Below are 25096 nucleotides of genomic sequence, written 5' to 3'. Positions count from 1 at the left end.
GGTGGCTGTGGGAGGATGCAGCGGACATGACAAAAAAAAAATACACAATACTCCCCCTTCCCCCCCCCCCCTGCTGGTGTAATGCTCTGGCTGCCACTCACCACTGCTCCGGTCTTCTGTTTACGAGTGCTGCAGTCGTCATGTAGCGTGTGTACCCAATAGAAGGCTTAACAGAAGCCCCCTGTGCCCCAAACTCTATAAAATCAATACTCGCTGTAGCACTGAAGTGTAGTTTTGGCGACCTGGCATCTAACAGGTGACATGACCGGGTCTTCTTGCTTGATAATATCCCACAAACCAGTCATGTGTAGAAGCATCTGGCAAGTTTACGGGATGTCACTGATGACATCAATGTCTACGGTCGAGCCTCCTATTGGCTGTCGCGGTCGAGCCTCCTATTGGCTGTAGCGGTCGAGCCTCCTATTGGCTGTAGCGGTCGAGCCTCCTATTGGCTGTCGCGGTCAGCAGGAAGGCGAGTATTGGTGTTTTTTAAATATATGACTCATCCTCCTACTGGCACCAATATTTCATAACTCATAAAATCTCTTTAAATCGCTTATCATAAGCTGCCTGGACCTACAGATGTAGCAGTCTGGTGCATGGAGATAGTTGCAATGCTGTATATGGAGTTAAACCTTCACAATGCGTTAAGGGACAAGTTACAGTTTGCTACATCTGTAGGTGCATCAACGTAAACCTGTCAGTTTGAGGCGGACCCTCGGTGCCGCACATAGAATTGATGGAAAGGATTAGGCCGTGTGCACTTACTGTTAACTAAAGCAAAATTATCCCTGTTGAACTTTGATGAGCCACGTCAGAATCTGATTATAAGCGGCTGGAGCTGTGTATAATGAGTCTGAACAGAATGGTTAGTTTACCAGAAAATTACGCCTACTCATGTACGATACAGTAATTATAAGCAATTAGGAACTTAGCAAGAGAGCAACTGATGAAGAAAAGCTCAAAATCTAGATTCATCTCATATATTTCACCATTTATAAATTACTTACAGCGGTCACATTAATAAGAAAACAAAAGAGACTGCGGCACGTCATTTACTGAAGAACAAATGGTACCATTTAGAAAATGCAGTATATAATAAGGTTAATGCTCGTTTAAAGGAGAAGTGACGCAATATTTCATTTTATTCCAGGTTTTTGAAAATTGTAGCCAGGGGTAAAATTGATCAAAATTAACCAAAAAACTGGTCCTTGCCCACGGCAACCGATCAGCTTTTAGTTCTTGCAACTACTTTGGAAATATGAAAGCTACACTGCGATTGGTTGCTTTGAGCAAGACGTTCCATTTTCTAGAATGCCGTAACAGGAAATGTGGACAGACTACTCTGGAGTGTTTCAAAGGACTCGGAGATGTCCACCCATACTAGGTAAGGGAACTGATGGCATCGCATGGATTCCCTGTGTCACGATTAAAGTGGAGGATCCCATCCAAGATTCATCTTTTGAATCCTGACATTTGTGTTGGTAGCGGTAATTCAAAAGGGTTAAACGCTAAATAGTAAAAGGTGGGATTAATATTTTGGAAAGCGCCTCACAGGGATGATACAAGACCATGTGTATCAAAAATAATGTGAAGTCAATAAATGAAGGGACTCACCTGGTGTGAACACCTGGGACCGACGGATCAGGTGTCACACCTGTTGTCCTATATAGTGTTGAGGTTTCCTTTTATGCTAGATTAGCATCCAGATGGATTCAAATGGAGAGCTGCAAAGCAACCAAAGCTCCAAGCGGAGTTTTATAACAAAAAAATGGAATACACATGTAATAAAAAATCTTTGCGCTCATAAAATCTTATAAAAATCATTCAATTGACAGATAGGCTTGAAAAAAGTGCAATAGTTGCACCGAAACGCGTTGCCTGTGTACCTGTATGGTTTTTAATTTCATGTTTGTTCTGTACCTGTACCTACCTATCCACATTAAAAGAACTGCTATTAAGTTGGCATTTCTAATTGAACCTTGGCATCTACTACCAACAGAAGGGGGTCTTGGTGATTTGTGCCCATACCCCCCTCCTTCCACATAAGCGACATTTAACTGTAGTTTGCAATGCACTTGTATTCTCCTTCATTTTTTTATCACTTCATCCTCTTATGAGCGCAATGATCTTTTACATATGTATTCCAAATATGAAAAGTTCGGCTATTCTCCGCTGTTAGGGGGGAGCTACAACGGAGTATTCTAGCCATTGCTGTGCCTAGGTGTTCAGCAGGGTGAGTAGACTAGTCCTGATGTGGCAGCTGCCACATCTTCATGTGCTCAGACACCAGACATCGGGGCATTCCAGATTGTAAAACTTTTTTATTTTTGTGTCAACATCGCTGAAGGAGGCCGTGTTTTTTTTTTCTGGGACATGTTGTACTTTCTATTTTTACAATTTTGGGAGATGCATGCATCAGTGTTTGAGCTCTTTATTGGCTTTATGGATACCAGCAGAAGAAGAAAAGAAAAAACAAGAATATCTACAAGTGTTAGTTTTCCTTTACTTCGTTCATTGCATATATCTCGCTCTGATTATTTAACTTTACTAAACCAAGAATATCCACCGCTATGAAGCACATATTTTTGCTTTATTCCTAATCATCTCCACCCTTTAAAGGCCCATTTAGACGGGAAGAATGTTGGGCAAACGATGCCCGCCACTCGTCCCCGCACATACTAGCTAGTATCGCTGGCTCACAGGGCGGGACAGCGTAGGAGATTTCACTCCTCACTCTCCTCCCGCCCCACTCCATTGATGTAAGATAGCGGCTGTTCTGTACTGAACGGCTGCTATTTACACTTAGCGCTCAGCTCATCGTCCATCGTTTATGCAGCATAAATGATGGACGATGAGCTGAACGCTGATCGTTCAGTATTGAACGGCCGTTATGTTAAGTCAATGGGGAGGGGCGGGGAAGCGCGAGGAGTAAAATCTCCTTCAGCCTCCCCGCCCTGCTGATGCCCGTTCCGTGAGCGAGCCAACAATACTAGCTCCCGTACAACGGCATGGGAGCGAGTGTATGGGGGGACGAGTGTCAGGCATCGTTTGCCTGGCATTCATACCATCTAAATGAGCCATAAACCTGCAAAGACCAAGTGCCGTAGATATAGGAGGCTTGGTTCTGGGCTTTAATCCCAGCTGAGAGCAAATATACCGCACAGGATTGAAGCTTGTGCAATCTAGCAGGAGAAGGTAGGGTTGTCCAAGGCATGTCAGAGCTGCAGATCAACTCCGCTAGTGACTGCTTCACACTAGGGGAAGGTTTTCTCTTGCAACTAGGACTCCTATGGAAGCAGCTATTGTGGATGTCCCAGTTACAGTGAAAAAGTATGAAATTTAAAAAATACAATGATAGCCTAAAAGTCCCCTAGAGGCATTATGGAGGCTATAGAGGTTTAGAAAAAAGTAAAAAAAAAAAAAAAAAAACCAGTAAAGAAAAAAATAAAGTATTTGTTTGTAAACCCATAGCTCTCGCTAACATAAAGCATCTGTCATATCCGCCCTGTAATCCAAGACTGTATATCAACATGGGGAAACCATTCCAGTGCTATATTTTAGCATAAACAAACTTATTTTTAAAAACTATAAGAAAACTTTTTACTTTTTGAACATATTACCACTAATAAAACAAAGAACAACAAAAAATGTAAAAATAAATTCAATGAAAAAAAAAGGTATTTAAAAAAAAAATAGCCCTGTGGGACACAAAAAAGGCCATTAAACTACCACCTACATAAAATCACCAAAAAGGGTCTGGTCTTTTAGGACCGAAACACCTTAGACCTTAAGGGGGTTATACGCTGCTATATATTTGGGATAAACTTCTAAGATTTATGAACTTTTTATTCGATTGATCCTGCCGCATGAAATCTGATCTGGAGAGAAAAATCTGAGACTAACTAAAGCCGGTAACATTTACTGGTGTTCGATACCAAATCCGTATCATTTGGAGGAACTGCGGTGTGAAGAGTTAAGTTGGATATATATCCGCCTCGAAACATTTCTTTTCATATATTTCACTCTGAACTACAGACACAGAAAAAGCAGGGTACTAAAAGGTTTACAAAATCTCCTGATTCTGTCGTTGCCAACTAAAACACCTACTATGAATTTAGTAATACGTTAGGCAATCATAAATCATACCGCTAGACATTTTAAAAGGAAAAAAGTGGATTTATTGTCACATTGTAGACGCAGTGTAAAAGCACAAATCCATTTTTCCATATATTCATCAACTCTCTGGATGTGTTAATGCACAAAGAATCCTGGAGTATAGAGAAAAAAAAACACTTTCTATGTTCCCTGTTCTCAACATTGCCTTTATTCTTTATCAAAACAGCATTTTCCATGCAAAGCGCTTTAAACTGAGGGGGCTGCTCTATATGTAACCTCTGGAGGAGGAATACAGTAATCATCTGCCATTATGGAAAGGGTGAATATATATGTGTCAGCGTGAGAAAGAGAAGAATAAGGTAAGACGCGAGGCGATAAACTGTACAGTAGATTAAAAATATATATATTTTTGGTTTACTTTATTAGGATATGGTGGCACTGAAATATTGTCTTCTTTTCCTAGAATTACATTAGAGGGGGCTATAAGCTGCACCCATCCCTTATATCATAAATCTGCATTTTTGGCCCGCTCAAAGCAGCATTTTAAAAGGGATTCTCTGCTTCAGACATTCCCTACTTGTTAAATAAATTCAAAAACAATAAATGTATCACAAATCTGTGCGGAAAGCGGGCAGTAAGTGTTTGATTTTCCTACAGCGCCGCCACAGGCAAAAATAAGTACTACACAGGGCTCATAGAAATCAAAGGGTTGTCTTTCTATCCTGTCCTACATTACACCTAGCGATGGTCTGTGTAACCTCTCTCTCGCCTCCTTAGCCATGGATCCTGAACAGGGGACCCCTTTTCTGTTTGCTCACAATGCCCCAATAGGGTTATGGAAATGGGTCTTTAAAACTGGATAACCCCTTTAACGGAGAAGACCACCTGTTAATGAGTGTACTTTGCAGGATTTGGCCAAGGTGAGTAAGGTGTGATAAAGAGTAACAATATCTAGGACTCTACCATGGACTACACAGATAAAGCTTATTATTAGGGCAGATATTGAAAAAAAAAATTAATAAAGGTGACTTCACACACTGCGGAATGTGAATTGCGGATGTCACGCTTAAATTGTGCAGTATTGTATGGTACAACATGGGGTTTTAAGCCCCATTTACACGCAAAGATGATCGCTCAAAATTTGTTCAAAAGATAGGGAGAATGACAGTTTGAGCGATCATTTTGCATAAGCTACTAATGGGCACTAATGCCTATTAGTAGCTTATTAGCCTCATTTGCATGTAAATTACCCTCCCTTGGCTGTCTGCAGAGAACAGCAGGTTGTCTGCTATCTGCATATAGCCCCTGTGTTCTCCCACGGGGCAGCAGCTGAATAAAATGTTATCAGCGCTCCTGTGGAAAATCACAGCGTGCGGTCCCTGCTATCAGCTCTCCGGCCGAACGATGGATTTTAAACTCAACATACAATCAAACGATGGTAGCATTTACACGCAACGATTATTGCTCAAAAGACATCGTTTGAGTGAATTTTGAGCAATAATTGTCCCGTGTAAATGGGGCTTTAACCCCTTAACGTCATGACCTATTGTGGTCTTTGCAAGATAGTGGGTTCAATTTATTGTACAGTTTGTTATAAATGCCATAATACTAAAAGTGATTTTTTATTTTTACATTTTTTTTCATAAACAAAGAGGAAAGTGCGCTAAAAATGTTTTTTTTTTTTACAACTATTTATGGGTTTTTAGATTTTTTAAAATTTTTATGTGTCCCTGTAAAGAACTTGAACCTGTGAAGCTATAATCAATATGATAATACATTTACTTCTGTATTGTTAGTGATCATAGGCCATGGCAGAGCCGAATACCATTGTCTGGCGTCAGGTAGCTATGGCAACCCATCAAGCTCTCAATGATTACATTGCAGCGGGCTGATGTTAACACAGAAGGAGGGTGTCTATCTGTGAACCCTTTACATGTAACTATCAACAATGATCGTGGCATGTAAAATTTTCACAGCGGTGTTGCAGCCGGAGGTCAGCTGTCAGTCAAACCCGCCTCCCGCTGTGGATGGTGAGGGCTGAGCTTCTACGCCCATGACATCCAAAGGATGCAAGTTTATGTCCATTTGTGAGAACACTTCCAGCCAGGATGTAAGCGTACCTTCTGTAGCAGGAAGGTGGGTGTGTTCACACAATGCAGACATAAAGCATATTTCAGGCCATCTGCACACGAACAAGTCGGATTCCACATGCGCTCAAAGCCATAGCGAATACTGATCGATCATCGTTGCGTGTAAATGGGGCTTTATACAGACAGAAGTGAGTAAGATTTTAAAAAGTGTGATAACTTTGTAATTGGCTTTAGCAATGGCTTCATTTTGGTGGTTTTCAGACCACAGAACAATTCCACAAGATGGTAAAAGTAAAGCTGCACTTTCTTATCGCTCACTTGTGATACAATCAGTCCAGATAATAGTACAATGCTAGATGAAGATTGCAATAACTAACATCTACTGCTTCTACTGATTACTTGCACTTATTTATTTTTTCAATTCGTCCATGCTAAAAATAAGGCTAGATAGTCAAACTGTGCTCGTTAAACACTTCTTACTGTATTTATTTGTTTTTTGTATTTTGCTGCGGAGGCCATTTCTGCAAGAGTAACAATACAAAGTTTTATCATTTTGGCTGTCACATATGAATTAGATTCTCAACAACTGATGGTAAAAGTATCACTTAGTTTTTTGATGGGGACTTTGCCAGCTTCTGAGAAGCCAATTCCAATGTGACAACCAAAATGGCCGCTCTTTCGGGTGTCACTTCTACTAAAATGCTTGCCGCAACAAAAGCAGAAAATATTAATCTCTCTGTAAAACACACATAATTGACAAACCTTGGTTACTCGTCTGATTTAGGCTGCCTGTCCACGGGCCTATATTCATTGCGTTCCCCGCGGCGATAATCCAGCCACAGGGAACGCAGTGAAAGCTTCCCATAGCGTTGCTATGGAAAGCGCTTCCCCCCTGTCCACGAGCGGAGAATCGTTGTGATTCTCTGCTCGCGGGCGGCAATTCGCAGCATGCTGCGTATTACCGCGTCTCTCCGCGGTCAGCCTATCTGTCAGACAGGCTGACAGCGGAGATCCGTCTGCCAGCTCCTGCTCCCGGGCGGATCCACGGCGGGATACCGCACCGCCCCTGGACAGGCAGCCTAACTTACACAGGATACAGTCATTTTTAAAGGGTGTTTCAGAAACTGGGCAAAAATTTTCTAAACATTTCCGCTTATTGTCAATATTCCAAACATTCATCTAAATTCAGCAAACTGGATTCCAATACCTTTTTCTGTCAACCTGCGCCAACGCTGCTTTCCAGACAGCTTCAGATTTCCACATTTTCCTTTAAAATGACCACCAGGAAATGCAAAAACTACATCTCCCACAATGCCCCATTGCTGATGAGCGTGCATTCACTACTGTACGAAATGGTTCGCCATCACAGAATGTGAAGGCACTGAGCATGCCTGACCAGTAGAACAGCAGAGCCTACAGGACGTAACCATTGGATACCAACGGACAAGGACTAAGCAAGGGGGGACCACAGGTAAAGCCATAACTCTGCAACTTTGTAATACAAGTTGGAACAAACTTACGTTACGGCCTTAGGAAGCATATCATTTTGAATCCACCTTTAAGAACCGAAATCATCTTCTTACTCAACATCACTTTATAAACAAATGCGATTTTGTTATTTTTCTTTTTTTCCAAAAAGTTGCGTCAATATTTGACATGTTCCCCGGCACACACTGACAGATCGGGACTGAAGTGAGTGCAGCGATCCCAGTATGCGTTTCATTTCCTAGTTTCCTTCCTTAAAGGATGGTACTCTTCACATGCATGAGAAGCGATTACTAAGAAATTGCTCAGAGGCAATCCACCAAGAAAATATTCAGTTTAACAGTGCAAACATGAAACCAGCTGTTGATGCTAAAAACAGTTTGTGCATCCAAGGGCAAAATGCATATGTGTCTCCAGGGTGCTAATTATATTAACCTATTCACTGCCTACCGGGAGAAATATTCTGAACACAGCTAGGAAGAATTTATGACATCGGTCTTAAGAAAGCATTATGTGAATCAAGATGTAGAAGTTATCCAATCCTGACTTATACAGAACGGAAACCTGAACGTTCCCACCATAAATGTAAGATTGTCTTGAGGTTTCTAGGTACACATTGCCACCAGATTCAAAAAGTCAGTATTGTTTGTCTTCCCTCAATTCTTGAGATTGTCAGACATCAAAGAGTCTCTTCATACCTTGTTATTGTCCCCGTCTGGGGGTCCTATCACTGTTTCCGTTTAAAATCCCGAAACCGGCACCCCTTGACAGGACCTGAATGGAACCTATCTTGGCCATTCATAAAAACTGCTGAAGCGGAGACCAAAAAGGGTGCCTGTTTTGGCAGAATTCCGTTCATTTAGAGTATTTTGTGCTAGAAAGAATAACGCAGTCCACCATGTTATTCTTTCCAGCACAAAATGCCAGAAAAGAAAGGAAGTCTAGTGGTCTCAGTTTTAGCAGTTTTTATTAATAGCAGAGATGGTTCCATTCAGGGTAATTTTAAAACAAAAACCTCGAAGGGATTCCTGGACGCAGGCCATAACGAGGTGTAAACAGACCCAAAATCAAGAGTTTTGGTGATCGATATCAAGGGGAGCCACATCAATATTGTAATATTTAAAGACCAGGTTGACCAAATAGAAATTCTGAAGCAATAATGACTCAACACCAAGATGATAGGATGAAGTATTTGTGGTATCAGAGCTGTGGTATAACAGAATGGCTATTTTGAATAGCTAAATTCAGTTCTGACATCATTTCTCATGTAGGATTGCAGAAGTGGCTAAAAGCAACAAGTGACAGTCCAGACAGCAGATGTAGAGATAAATCCAGTGGAAGTAGTCTGCAGATGCCTATCATTAACCACAGTCCAAGTGACTGGAGTGTCAGGCACAGCGACGTTTATTTTGTATGGCGGTGTCTGGCATTGCAGCTAAAACCAATTTACTTGAATGGGACTGAGAACGCAAAGGCCATATAACCACTGAGCGTGAGGTCACAGGCCGCAAAAAGGGGCAACGGTGCTTAACGAAGCACTGCAGCCTCTTCAAACAGCTGAATCACAGGGGATGTTTGGAATCAGCCCCTCATTGATGGGATATTGATGACCTATTCTAAAGATAGGTCATCAATATGCACGGAAACCCCTTTAAGAGGTAATTTTAAATTTTTATTTTTTTTTTTTTAAGCCACAGCTTTGATGTCACTTTTTTGAGCCAAAAGGAGAAGTGGATCCAGCGGGAAGGAGAACTATACTTCCTTCCTTTATATTTCTCATACGTTTTGAATCCACTTCTGGCTTTGGCTCAAAAAAAACAAAAGCCACATGAGATACTGCCATAAAAACGGTGGCTTATTTTGCAAAAACACTTGTGTATATGAAACAACCCTAAAGTGGAGGGTGCCTAGAATTAAGAGTTCAGTATAGAGACCTGCTCCCACATCCATGGAAACTAGTGCAGACAAAGAAGAGGTTCTGTCTTTTAGTTGACCTGACCATCTATTCCGTTAGCATACATTTCCCCGTAAATAACCACGCCAGTCAAATGCAACGCAAACAAGAACTATGAAAGTCGCCGACTCACCTCAGGAGTGTTCTTTTTGAATTCTCGACTCTGATCGATAAGTTTTTTTCTAGATTGTTCACTTTCATCTTGTCTGTTTGCCAATAGTGTTGCTGTTGTATCGAGTTCTCTCTGTCAAAGAATTAAGAAATTAAGATCAGTTAGCGGGTAAGACATAAAAAGTTGGACAAAATAAATATACAACAGAATATAAGGGGCGGGGGGGACACAAAGTTAGCTTAAGTAGATAGAAAACGATATAGAATGAGAGCGTCGGAGATTTCAACACCACTAGAAGCGTCAGATTCATCAACTGTCTTAGGAGTCATCTGACAGCTACAAGAGCTCCATTTTGGAAGTATATATTAATATGTATCAGAGGTGTTTATTTTGGATATACTCCTAGTTAAAGATACAAAAAAAAAAAAAAGCATTCCAAATTTGAGCAAGGTCTAATAAGAAACGTGATCATAAATAATGGCCGCCATCGCAGTTATTCATCAGGAAATACTTCGACTTCACTTGTACCGGGTAACTGCAGCACTGGTGATTACATGCGACAATTAGAACAGGTCAATCATTATGTCACAAGTGTTAGATCGCGGCACGTCTTGGATGCCAGACTATATAACATGTGACACTTTTAGCTTACTATACAGCTGTAGTCACACGGGGATCTTCCTGTGCGAGTTCTGTCTGATTCCGGGATGAACAGAACCGGCACAGGAAAAGAACCCATGGGTTAATTCACATGAGCAATTTCTCTCTCAGACCAATAATCTGGGTTAAAAAAATTGAGCATGTCCTATTTTTGCGCCATTCTTTTTCAACAATCACGTATTGTTTTCTATGGGCTCCTTATGTAAAAAAAAAAACAAAAAACAAAAAAACAAAAAAAACAAAACACATTGCAATCATATATTGTTCAATTTGCATGCGAGGGCAACGGGTATTTAATAAAGTCACTATGGGGCCAACATGATTAAAAAAAAGGAACCAGGAAGTGCAGAGTCGAGGAAAACGCGATAATAACGTGTGGGAAAAAAAATCCTGTGAAAATATCAAGAAAATCACATGGAAACAGTCACCAAAATGACAGCCTCTTATTTGTTCTAACCCAAACCGAACCATGTACACCGGGGGTCAGGAAGCAGATATCCAGATTGCGGGATTTGTCATAAATCCGTCATTTATAATACTACTAACACAAGTGTGATATTTTTGAAAAAGGACTCTAATTCTGTGGTCAGACGGTAATCTGGAGGCAGTTCTCCACCACTTTCTATATATTCTATTATATAGCTACATGTATAGTACGTTGCATTTTCTCGAAGTCTTGTATGCGGTCTGTCGGAAACCCCGACACAATATCTTGACAATTGCAGTTTCCAGAACGGATCGCTCAGGCTCTGAGCATTACAAGGTCAGTGACTAAGCTCATCCTTGAAAACAGAAGGTGTGATTTATAGAAGAGGAGTTCCCCAGTGTGTCACTCCTCGCCCAGATCAATCAAGGTTACTGGGTAAAAAAAAAATCATAATGATTAGGAAAATAATTTACACTTGCCAGACAGGACAAGGAGCCTACGGCGCTTCATTGATTAATGATTATGTTCGGGATTGGTCGCTCATTTCATTGACCACTAGCAAGTCAGGTTTTCTGGAACAGATTAATAAGCAAAAGAAAACTCCATTAGAGAACACAAGACATCTCAAGTCTTGTTGAGAAAGTTCCAAAGAACTCCCAAATCACTAGAGGGACCTTTACACGGCGCAACCATCGGTCAGTGGGTCGCTCAGATGATCAAATGAACAAGAATGTTCGGGGTTTGTACAAGGCCCTTAAAGCTTATTGACCACAAGTGTAAAAAGTTGTCCATGATTTGAGGTATATTCTCAATTTTTTGCACTCAAAAAGGAAACACATGATTTCCCACAATAGAAACAAATTTTTCCCATGGCAAATTTGTATTTCTGTGAGAATATTGTGATCTTGGACTGCCCGGTGTGAATTTTGTCTCAGATAATAGTATGATTGTATGCTAAATGTGACAATTACGGTTAAAAACCAAAAATGTTAAAAACATACAGATAGACAACAATAATAAATACCTATATAACCAGTTAACCTTGACGAGCGGAATATGAATATAAATCCAAAATTCCAATACATACACACCCTATGCATACAATCCAAGTCACACTAAAGGTACACATGCCGTGTCAGATATATAAAGGTGAGCCATTACCCTAAAATGGTTGTTCTACTTCTATCACTTTTGATAGGAAGCAGACAGCTCCGTATATTGTGCAATGGCCGGATTTGGTACTGCAGGCAGAGTCCCATTCATTTCAGTAGAAATCAGCCTGCAGTACTAACTCAGGCCACTACGAAATGTACAGGGTAGTCAGTTTCCTGCAGCAAAACAGGTAGAAGTGGTACAACCCCTTTAAGGCTATGCTGACAAGTCACATTAGTTACATAAATGACTGCAACTGACTTACATATGTGAATAGGGGCTTGTAGAAATCCATGCACATGCTGCAGAAACAATCGCATAGACACAGGGAACAGAAAGTATAGCTATTATTTTAGCACTTGTAAATACACCCCAAGATACCCCAAAGCACAGACCAACACATTAGAAATTGACCACACTACTTCTAATTACATAACGCTGATGGCCTGAAAAAGGCCATCATTGTGTGCTCGGTTGGAGTCCAATACGCAAATCCACTGGTGATTGGCAAATCGAAGCAGCTGAGCTGAAGTATCAGGAACAGGCAGACCTGTAATGCCTGGATAAACAAAGGAGGAGATATGGCCCTACTGCAGTTTTCACATTCACCATAAGGCTGGGTTCACCCGGGACGGATTTGCCGCGGAAATTCTGTGCGGCAAATCCGCCCGCGGCTCTTAATCCCGGGATTAGCCAGCCATGTGAACGAGATTTTGCAAAATCTCGTCCACACAGGGCGGCCAATCCATTGTGGCAAAGCCGGGCAGAACCGGCAATGCAGCGCGGAATTGACACTCCCATTGCGGCCGCACTCCTCTCTATGGGGAGAGAAAGCCGCAACGATATGCCAGAGGTCGAATAGCTCCAAAACCCGTGTAAAAGGGTCTTCAGGTCAGGCTCACACGAGAAAATTAATGTACTTTCATTGGATCGTGCACATAATAGGTGTGTAAATTACGCTTATTTGAGCACACCAGCCTATTCAGGTAGGGAAAACAAAACACCCCCATTGACACTAAAAGATGGAATGTAATGTTAATGATACATCTATTGTACTGCCTAGGCCAAGATAAGCAGCTTTCACACTGACAACAGTAAAGAAAAGTACAAAGTGACAGGAGGCACTGCCCATCTCCGGTTCCAAGCACTGCTAAAAGGGTACGATCAGATCAAACCTCCTTGTTTTGTGTGTGTGCTTTGACAGAACATTATATGCTGAAACTGAACTATTACGTGCTGCAGTTCTGTCCTCAATGGGGAAGCCCATGAAAGTAAAACCACATAACTAACCCAAACTTCTAAACACTTGCTTCTTAAAAAAAAAAAAAAAACTACAAAACTGCTACAAAAACTTCACGTATTTACAGGTTCTCTTCAGTTCAGCGGTGTGGCGGTTTTCTATTGTATCACTGCGGGACTAATCGTTTGCATCAAAAAAGGTTTGCATCAAAAAAGGATGACATTCCGAGTCATATTAAGAAAGTATCATGTATAATACGATGATGCGAAAATCTAAAGAAATCCCTTAGAAAAAAATTCTATAATTGTGTTTTCTAACCTCTCGCTCAAATAATGATTGGTCATTTTTGGTTGTACACTAATACAACCCGCTATGAGATCCTAATCAGCAATGATCAGAAAATATGCGGTAAACCTCCAGAGAAAACAAAGCCGGCGTTTTGATACAATGGATCACAATAAAACATCTGTTTAATCAAATAATGGAGGGGACAGGAAAATAAATAATCATTGAGAAAGGCACCACCCGGTATGGAACGAGACAATAGCGGACTTAAGTCAATAAGCAGGAGCACTCCGCCGTGTCATGGTTATTGTTTTCCAGGCAAGGACTTTTCTCTTTAGAACTGTGATATGTTTTCTTTCATTGCACTTCTCGGTTCCTTCATCTCCTGTGTTGTGGGAGGATCAGAAGACACAGACCTGAAGGCAGACTATTGACAACAGTTGACTATTTGCTTCCTGTCTAAACGGACATCCTGTTAAGCTCCAATTACTGCCAACTCGGCAGAGCTCACCAGGATTTCTACTCCACACTATAGATGACTTGATAAACTGGGAGAAGTATGAAGTTAGCAGGTAGCATTGTAACTAGACAGGTACATAGAAGTTCCAGGGATCTGCGAGGCGGGAGACAAAAGTTTTGTAGTAGTTTTCTTCTACGACTTATTGTCGCAGGCGATTTTTATATTTGCAGTGTACAAGCATGCCGAGGATTGGTCACGCCGAAAAATCCACAATGGTAAATCCGCACCACATGCAGATTTCACACCTTCGTTACTAACGATTTTCCCTGTAGCATATGGCAGGGATTTCAAATTGTATAACCATATAGTTCACCCATGATAAATTTGTTTCTGCAACTAAAAAAAGTATTTTCCATCCTTCTGCATATTTGCAAAAATGTATGAACGTTCTGCAGAAACTGTCTGCAAGTTTAACCCCTACCTAACATGTACAGTCAGATACCGGGTGTCAATAGGAAGTGGAGCCCACTCTATATACAGAAAGTGTCCGCCGTCTTTAAGGCCTCCTGTCCACGGGCATATCGGTAAAACGCTGCAGTCAATGCATAGTGTTACTCTGTTTCATAGCGGGGTTGCATATGAAATTGCCCCCCATATGCTATGCATTGCCTATGGACACATTTGCATAGGCTGCCTATACACGTCTATAGGGCTCACGCTAAGTGGTACGCAGAGAAACAGAACATGCTGCGATCTATTTCTACACGCTCATGTGCATAGATCAGTCAGAGTCCATTGACTTTCATCTGACTCCATTCACTGCATATTACACGGCTGTGCATCGCACGCATAATACGTAGTGAGAAAACGCTCGTGGATATAAGTTCTAACAGTCAACAGCTGGGATCGGGGATAGCAATGGCTGAGGTTGTTCATTTAGATGCTGCTGTGAGTTCAGCATTTAAAAAGCCCAATGGAAAGAGGAGGCAACAAGATCATGGCTTAATAGACTGCCTGCAGAAAATCTAATTTCCTGCAGTACTGAAGTATTGCAGTATATTACATAAGCACTAATACTATCATTAGTTCAAGTCCCCTATGGCAAATTTAACTGGTTAACGAAATTGAAGTATTTTTAGTTTGTACGCTTAACAAATATAAGAGTTTAAAAAAAATCCTTTTCCCAGTCGTCACATCAAAAATATTGGTATAATCGTGTCTGTAAAAGACCAAATTTATTAAAATATATATTAATTCCACACAGCGAACGCCATCAGAAAATAAAACAAAACTCAATGCCAGAATTGTGTTTTTTTGGGTCACCTAGTCTCCAAGAAAAGCAATTAAGAAGGCAAATATACGCCAAAATGGTACCAATAAAAACTACAGGTTACTCTGCAAAGACGAGCCCTGACACAGCTGCATGGATGGAAAAATAAAAAACGTTAAGACTGTCAAAATTATTGGAAAAAAATAAATAAATTAAAAAAATAAATTTTGTATTACTGAAATTGTACTGACCCACCGAAGATAGACAACTTTTTTTTTACCACACCATGGCCACCACAGAATACTCCTCTCAAAAAAGGCACAATCGTGTACTTTTTCTAGATTACCCACTTCATTTTTTCTTTTTGTTTTCCACTACATTATATGGTACATTAAAGGGATACAGTCATCACCACAGAGCCCAATAAACTAATGCCCCAGATGGGACAAACTGTCAGGCAAATGATGCCCAACATTCCTCCCAGCGATGTTCACTCCTGTGCTGTTACACAGGAGCGAGTTTCGCTGGCATTGCTGCTGACTTGGAGGGGGAGCGATCTCCCTCCACCCACTTCCATTCACTGTAAGCAGACAGTTGTTTAGAACTGAATGGCTGCTGTTTATACTGAAATCGCTAGTTGTTCAGTTTTCTGCATGCAGAAATGGAATGACCAAACAACTCTCGTTCAGTCACCGCATGCATTTACACGGGACAACTATCATCCAAATACCCCCACCATATACTGTTGCATACTGCGGCATATATATTTTTCACCGCCGCAGCCTTAATCTAGAGGCCGGGCCAGCTCCGGGTGGCGCTCAGGGAGGGGAGGCACGGTTACCTGGGCGGTAGCCAATTCAATGCTTCAGATTTCCCTGCCTCGACGTATTCTTACCACTGAGTATGCGGTTGCGATTCACCACAACTGTAGTCTGTCAGTGCACTGCCGGATGTAGGATTGGTCCGGCTACTGGTGTCTGTTTAGGGATGGGGGACTATGCTGGTGTAACCTACATATGTTCTGTACAGAATTATATAGGTATAGCTGGTATAAGTTCTATTGTATAACTTACACCAGCTTTACATATATAATTATATAGAGGAGATACCCAGGTTATACCAGCATGCTCCATATTACTATATATACACAGGAGATGTATAACTTATACCAGCTGCACATATATAACTATATTCAGGAGATACCCAGGTTATACCAGTATGCTCCATATCACTATACAGCTGGTATAGGTTATACATATTTCTGTATATAGGGATATAGACCATGCTGGTACAACCTGGGTATCTCTTGTATAGGACTGAACACTTTAGGGATCATGCCCACAGCCAGGTGAGATTCCACCTGCGAAATCAGACCCGGCGCCCCTCAGAGATATAAAATAAATCATGTTTGGGAAGCTTATTCCAATGTGCTAGATCGTGTATGTAAATTTGTTTTGCAGCTGTAGCATTGTTTAGGTATGGGTACAGGTACAGGGGCATAGCTAAAGGTTTAGGGGCCAGGGTGCAAAAGTTAAGCTTTTGAACTTTTGCACCCTGGCCCCTGAGCCTTTAGCAATGCCCCTGCTTCCCAGTCAGCATCATATCACAATGTGCTATCAGGTCAACATAGCCAGATTCCTATTGAAACGCAAAAAAAGTCTGATAGTTTTTCTTTATTCTAACAATTTGTTTTTCCGCTTCTATGGTGCACAAAATGAAGAAGGTAAATCAATCCGTTCTCACTCTGGTGTACCGTGCTTTGCCCCTTTAAAAACTCCAAACTGGCTTGTTACAAATTAATAGCAGTGTAACTCATTAAATGTAAGTGTAGCATTTCATATACAGGAGGACATGTTTCATATACTGTCAAAATGTTTGATATCCACAGGAATTTTCATTTTATAGGCTATAAACATTAAATCTAGCCTGTCATAAAAAGCTATTCAATACTACATAAATCACTATCAGAGCACTGAAAGCAAATCTGAGTTTAAAGAGCCTGATCGTATTTTATAGTAAGAGATATCCATGACCAGCGGAGCAGGAGGGGGATTTTTTTTTTCTCTTACTCTGGTACTGTTGCTAATGGGTTATATTGTGAACAAAGTCTGAAATCATTTCTAGGAACGTTTCATAAAAGGTGATGAAAGCAGTGAGCAAGCAGTACAACACAAAAGACTTCTAGAGTATATATATATGCCGAGCGTGATCACTGCAAGACCGCTACAAATATAATAGCTCTGATACATCTGGAATGTATGCAGGACAACTTCACATATTTCATATACGTGTATTATCTACACTATATGTACGGTAGACACACATACATGGTCACATAAAAGACTGCCATTTTTGAGGAAACCACCCCTGATCTACAGCAGATTTTCTAATCTCTCAAATTCTGCGCATCGTATATACTCAAGTATTAGCCGACCCGAGTACAAGCCGAGTCAATAAGTTGCACCATAAAAAATTGGTAAAACTTATTGACTCGAGTATAAGCCTAGCTATGCTCAAGTATATACTAGGTAAAAAAACAAACAAAAAAACGCAATACCAGCCGGCGTCTGTGTCCCCAGCATGATGATCTCCCCGGCGGTGCGGCAAGCTGCTGGAGAATTCTCCTCGCTGTCAGCAAGTAAGCGCTGTGATTGGATTGAGCACCAGCCAATCACAGCCGGCGCTCGATAAACCAATCACAGCCATTCAGTGACGTCATTCACTAAATGGCTGTGAATGATCGAGTGCCGGCTGTAATTGGGTGGCGCTCGATCCAATCACAGCGCTTACTTACACAGCGCTGACAACGGGGGAATTCAAAGCCGAGCAGGGAGATGACAGCGGGGAGAAGTCTCAAACAGCTTGCCGCATAGCCAGGGAGACCATCGTGCCGTGAACACAGATGCCGGCTGGGAGGTGACTACTGCGTTTTTTTTACCTCACTCGAGTATAAGCCATGGGGGGCTTTTTTAGCATTAAAAAAATGTGCTGAAAAACTCAGCTTATACTCGAGTATATACAGTATGTTAGTCTTCTTCAGCACCCCATCTACTGTAATTGTGAGTGACCCTTGGCCGTCTTCACACGGGCCATAAAAGCTGAAGGATTTTCGCTGACGCAATTATTGTGACAACTCCACAGTGTTTACAGCAAAGGCCATGTGGAGGTGGTTTCATAAATTTCCAGTGCGGAAACTATCTGCAACGAATCCGTAACATGTCGATTTATGCTGAAGAACGCAACCCTTGAAATACAAACTGTTATATTTTGCAGCAGATCCCCAAGAAAAACACCATTTATATGTGGGTTTGACTACTGCGGATAGTATAACCGGGTACTAGAGCCTTCATGCCCGCCCGAATCACATCTTGTATCAAAGCTAAAGTTGGTGCAACAGGGTACTAGAGCCTCCATACCCGCCCATATCGCATTTTGTATCCAAGCCAGAGACAGCCCAACAGGGTACCAGAGCCTCCATGCCCGCCTGTATCACATCTTGTATCCAAGCCAGAGACGGCCCAACAGGGTACTAGAGCCTCTATGCCCGCCTGTATCACATCTTGTATCCAAGCCAGAGACGGCCCAACAGGGTCCTAAAGCCTCCCTTCAAGTGTACCGTTCTCTGCAAGAAATGCTCCTTTGGATCTGATATTGTAAGAAACGTTACAATCACACATAGAAAGCTTCATCTGATTCTGACAAGTTCTTCTAGGTGCTTGATTTATTTTTGACAAGGAGTGTATTTTAAACTAATCTGTATCTATTCTATATATAATGAACATCTTACTAAAATAATATTCTCATGCGAGACACAAAACTCACTTAAAAATAGACCCCATTGTTTGCAATCGGTCTATTTGCATGAGCTATTTTTCTTTCGCAGTGATGCTGTGAGATGGAAGTATCGAGCAGGTCTCTTTGCATGTGAAACTTGTACGAGAATAGTACATGCAAATGTGCGCTATCCAGGTTCTGTGTGATGCAAGTCGCACCCAAGAATCTTCTGCTCGACCGTGTAACTATAAGCTGAAGCTGTGTAAGGACTTGTTCACATGTGTGCTGTACAATTCCATTATTTGGCTCTCTCCTAAGAGCTAAACAATAGTAAAACCAAAGGTTCCAGACGCAAAAGGTGCGCATCAGGTATTTAGAGAAGTGGTTCGGCCATCTTTGTTTCTCCAAGCCCAGGGGGGTCGTTTTAAGAGGAGAAACAAGTTGCATCAGATTCCATTCTAGTAATTCTGTGAGTGCTAATAATGATTACAGAAAAGTTAATTAAAGGATTAGAAGTGCACCAATCTTCTGGGTTGTGTATGCTTACGGAGATAGTATGCCAGGCTGACACACAGCTTAAGATGGGCATCCACCTTAGATAGCTGACAGCTACGCCTCCCAATCCGCCATGTGTTTTTTAATGGTAATAAGGGAATAATCCACGGCCAGGCATCTGTGAACAAGCGATTGGGCAGTTGAAATCTAACATGTCTGGTCCTTCTGTCCCCAGACTCCTGCCATTTGGAAAAAGTCGCCTCCAACCCCCTTTTATTAAAATGATTGCTTGGTCCCGCCTAAATCAGCAGATTCGGTCGGGATTCCTCTCCTGTATTTGGTCACCTTCAGTATTGGCGGCGTGTGCCCAGCCGTCCGCCATGGTCAATACTGAATCAATGACAACTGAGACGAAATCAAGCATGTTTATAAAAAAGCACAATGTTAAGTAACAAGACGTGACATGGCCTCAGAGTTCTACTGTGGATTTGCATGTAGAGCTGCACTGCCTTTCACCCCAGTCAATGGGGCAAATCCATCTGCAGCCGGTCTACACAAAAACTGCATTTAGAGTTGAGAAGTTGATTCTTTTTCTCCAATACATATTTATCAAAAGCTGTTCATGTGAATAAGGGCTTATTCAGACATCCGTATATCGGTTGGGTTTTCACGCCCGGGGCGATATACGCTGTCCCTCTCTGCAGGGGGAGGAGGCGGGACAGGCCCAGGAGCAGTGCACTGAGCTCCCACCCCTCGCCACTATTTGCAATAGGAGGGGGTGGAACTTGGCTCCGCCCCAGTCTCGCCTCTTCCATTGCAAGCAGTTGCAAGGGCCGGAGAGAGGGTGGGAGCTCAGTGCACTGCTCCTGGCCCGCCTCCCCCCCCCTGCAGAGAGCGACAGCGTATATCAGCCGGGCATGAAAACCTGGCCAAAATACAGACGTCTGAATAAGCCCTTATGGAGCAGATCTTCACTACAATCAATGTAGTGGTGGAGTCGTCGGACATAATTAAGCCATGTGAGAGGTACCTAAACATGACCATACAGACTATATAGCTTCGCCAAACCCACCCATTTTGGCGGGACTGGCCGATCACCTAAGAAGTTGGGCGCCTCCCACCTTTCTCTGATGGCAGATATAGGAGATGAGGATCAGGCAGATGGATTACAGCTGCCTGATCCTTTTATTCATGGAAAGATAAGCCTCTTTCTCCCCTTTCTACCTTCAAAACTCAAGGTTGCCTGGCTGAGTATGGAGGTACCTGGCAAGATAGCGGATGCTCACAGCTTTTAAGCCAACCGAAGAGCAAATTTTGGCAGAAATTCCTGCAGCGGAAAGTCACTTTCATAAATTTGAAAGGGATTGTTTTGCTGCAAGTTGATTTTTTGCATGCCGCACTCCGATGAGACAGTCGCAATGAACCTTATACTTCTCTCACTACCATGCTAGTGTGTCACATCATAGAAAGTGATGTGTAATTACTACAACTTGTAATTAGTTCAATTTCTAGTGAATGTTATTTATACACTTTTTTTCTACAATGTGGGCTGTAGTAAATCTGCCGTGTTTGTTTAAAGGCGTCTCATTTAAAACAACAAAGCTTGACAGAAATTAAAAAATACAGGCACGGATTTTCTTTTGACGCTGGAAAGGCTCCAGTAAAAACTGGTTTGTACATGGGAACATGGTGTCAGACTCCGGCAGAATCAGTTAGTCTGACTTGTGGTTTTTGACAACATTCATCTTCTCTTGGCCTGATACAGAGCAATTAGTGCTTGTCAGTTGAATCATGTGTTATTAAGATCATTCAAGCATTTTTTAATTATAGCAAGCAGAACGGAAAGTGAGCGAAAGCTCCTGCAACTTTAAACTTCATACTTCCTTTTAAGACAGAACAGAACGTTTTCATTTTGGCATCTTAAAACACAGTGACGGTGTCACATGGACGGGTCTGATAACGCTGCACAGTTGGTCGCTGCATGGCTTATTTATATACCAAGGTAACCTGGAACAATTAGGGCTCGCTGCAGCGCTGCGCTGTGTTTTCTTGGGATGTGTCCTTCTTCAGGGCCTCCAGATCAGACGTCAAATGAGGTCAAACTCAAAAGGTTGGCCCCTCTGCTTCCAAACCTGCTTTCTTGGGCCATTTTGGGGGCGTTCATATGTAACACGATTTGCAGCAGATACCGTGCACTTAAAAAACAGAGTTGTAAAATCCGTACCTACATGGCGCAGATTCGGCTGTGGATCGGTCGTGGATTTTAACCCGTTGAAACGTGTAGCATAAGCAGGTATGCGGCTTATTTTAATGCTGCATGAATTTTCTGCACCATGAAAAGGAGAGTTCTGAATTCTCTTCCGCACGCCCTGTACTGTAAATGCTGCAGAATTTCTGGAGGGGCGTGGGGGGTGGGGGGGGGGGGGGGGGGATAGAATCAAGGAATGGTAGAGTTGCAAGAGACCTCCAGGGTTATCTGGTCCAACCCACTGCTCAGTGCAGGATATTACCTGCGGTTCTTCTCTTTCATCTGTCCGATGATCCCCGGGTTCTGGGTGCTGTTTCTTGGCCATCCAAGATGGCTGAAGCAATCATCAGACTATGTAAAAGGGAGAGCTTCCTGCAATTTATATTTCTTACAGGAACGTGCCACTTCCGGCTGTGTTTTGACAAGAGCTTATGTGGCATCGCAGCCTCCACTGTCAGTGAGGTCATAGGAGAGCCCATTAAAATAATTAGGCAAAGCTCTCTATCACTACATTGGCACATAACTGAGAAGTGGCGGGTCCTAATCTGAGCATTCCGGTAAGAAATTTTGATCGCGCTTTGAAGCTCCATCACACTGAATGCTCTGTCCAAGCATAAACAGAACAGCTATGCTCTTTCTCCTCTGTTACGGGGGCACTTATGATAGTTTTCCCTTCTCCAAAAGTTGTGCCGTATGTATGTTCGATTCACTTTTACTCAGATGGCCAACTTCTTACCATATCGAGTGTGTTGTAAAAAATAAATAAAAGGTGTGTGCGCACCCATCACCCAACACGCCCCATGCTGAAAGCGTTGAGCCCCCCACAATACGTTGGGTTGAGCACTACTGCTCTAAGACGTGACTACCATCACAACCGTACCTTCGGCTCTGAGGAAGGAGATTGCTATGTGCCTCCACACAATCCATCAGCACGCTATAGATTTCCGTTTATGACAATCTATGTTTTGCAAACAGAAAACAAGCTAGAGCCGATGATAAAACAGTTTACTGCCTGTTGATGCTCTGACAGGGAGGCTTTATGTTTTGATATCTCCCGTTTCCATTCCAAGTAATGTCTTGGAGAATAGCGGATAAGTACAGTGCAGGAAGTAGTTGTTAAGCATGCACCGTGGTGAAATCAATGAGTTATGCAAATCTGAAAGCGTTCAGAGAAGGCGATCACTGCAAAAATCACATTAACTGAGGGCATCTCAAACGCAGAAGACTAGCGAGTGCTAATAAAGCCTAGCACAACCTTCCTTTCCATAACTGACTTGTATGGCATGTGACGTCTGCTCCTAGTGCCCACCTCCTTGCCTGTAAACTTGGGATGCCGCGGACAGACGGCAAGCCTCCTAGCAAAGTAGCATAGCTGGTATTTTAGGAACCGCTGTTAGCATCAACTAGTTCTACTGACAAATCCCTTTTTTATTACTATTAATTATAGTGCCGAAAGGCCAACTTTAAAATGTTGCAACAGAATCTGTTGAGTAGAACGATAGAAGTTACATTGTCCCCTTGTATCCAAAACCTCCTTGCATCCATGAATGTCACTTAAAGCAAACATCCGCAGCTGGAGAAACAAAGATGGCCGCACCAGCTTCTCCGCTATACTAATGCTAGATACTAATGTACAGTGTGCAAGACCCTACACCTGCTTTAGCTGACCATTGCTGTCCATATGAGCAGTCACCAGTCAGTAGCATATAGTGTCTACCTATACATACTATACGCAGCATGCATCAGGTAGTCAGAGAAGTGGTTCAGCCATCCTTGTTTCTCCAGGATCGGATTGTCGCTTTAACAGCCAGCCTAGGAGCACAGGGCTCAGAAAGTAGAACTGTTGGATTTTACAGGTTAAAGTCTAAAAACTTAAATAGCTGCTTCAGAACAGCCCCTCACCCATATCTGTCACTCCACTAAAGCACATTAAATTTTCTACTTTTTTACTAAACTTCCGGAAAGGTCACTTTTGTTAATATTAGATTTTGAATTGCCATCTCATGTAAATATATTTGTTGAAGAAACGAGTTGCCTCAAGTATATTTTTTCAACCCCTCAGGGCTTATTCACGCTGGCCGATATACGGCGTCCCTCTCTACAGGGGTAGGAGGCTGGAAGAGCCGGGAGCTGTGCTCTGACCTCCTACCCCCTCTCTGCCTCCTGTCCACCCCCCCTGCACTATTTGCAATGAGGGGAGGCAAAACTTATCCCCACACCCATCCCGCCTCATCTCATTGCAAATAGTGCAGAGGGGCAGAGAGGAGGCAGAGAGGGGGTGGGAGCTCAGTGCACTGCTCCTGGCTCTTCCAGCCTCCTCCCCCTGCAGAGAGAGACGCCGTATGTCGATATATGGTCGTCTGAAGCCGCCCTTAATGTAAGTCATTATCCCTTTTGTGGTCTATCGGTCATGATTTTATTTTTTTGTTATCAATGTAGTTGTATGACACCTTGTATTTTGCATTACAAGTTCCTGTTTTTATAGGAACCAATTTCGGCTACATATGAGGCATTGAATATTTTTCTTTTGCTGGGGAAGGGGGCAATAGAAAAAAAAGAAAAGCTAAATTTTACCATTGTTTTTTGGGGGTTATTTCTATGGTGTTCACCATCAGCTGTCAATAAGTTAACTTGCCTCTACACAGCCATCGGGATGACGACAACACAAATGTATAGAGCTTTTATTATGGCTTACTACTATTGCACAATATGCGTTATTTTTTTTCCACAAAGCCTTTTTGTGTGGCACCACACTCCAGGACCAGAGCATTTTTAATTTTCCGTAGACAGGGCTTGTTCTTTGTAGGATGACTTGTGTTTTTATTGGTACCATTTTGAGGTATATATAGCTTTTTTTTTTTCATGTTTTATAGAACTGAGATGAACAGAAAACTGCTATTTTGGCATTTTTTAATGGCATTTACCATGCTAGATAAATGTATTATTTAATAGTACGCAATGATACAGATGTGGGGATACCAAGTATGTGTAGTTTTTTTAAGTTTTTCTTTTTCTTTTGCAATATTTAAAGCCTTGTGTGAAAAATATACATATATTTTTGTTTTGTAAAATTTTTGAGGCCGTGGTCAGCTATGATTGCAGCATCTGCGGGTTTAAATGGTGTGGAAGAGTGATTAGATGAGCAAATACTCATCTTTTCACTGCTTTTTTGGGAGGGGGAAAGACCCACATGTGACAATTGGAGAGTAGATTTGCTCTCTGATTGATGGGGAATAACAAGCAGAAATTTATGTCATCCCTCCCCTGGGATAGAAGAATCAACAGAATCTCTCTGTTGTGGCTGCTTCCCCACTACATCTCCTCT

General features: G+C 42.0%; 1 protein-coding gene across 3 annotated transcripts in view; it reads right to left on the bottom strand.

The window, feature by feature from the left end:
- CUX1 (cut like homeobox 1) overlaps positions 1 to 25096 on the bottom strand; it is a 378084-nt gene that overhangs the window by 316242 nt on the left and 36746 nt on the right. For all 3 annotated transcript variants that reach the window (XM_066599650.1, XM_066599646.1, XM_066599647.1), the window contains exon 2: positions 9782 to 9892. In XM_066599650.1, the coding sequence (XP_066455747.1) occupies positions 9782 to 9892 (111 nt within the window). The remainder of the gene's footprint in view (positions 1 to 9781; positions 9893 to 25096) is intronic.

This window comes from Eleutherodactylus coqui, chromosome 4 (assembly GCF_035609145.1).
Source record: "Eleutherodactylus coqui strain aEleCoq1 chromosome 4, aEleCoq1.hap1, whole genome shotgun sequence".
Lineage (NCBI taxonomy): Eukaryota > Metazoa > Chordata > Amphibia > Anura > Eleutherodactylidae > Eleutherodactylus > Eleutherodactylus coqui.
The sequence above is the reverse complement of the archived record's forward strand: the minus strand, read 5'-3'. Positions and strand labels throughout refer to the sequence as shown.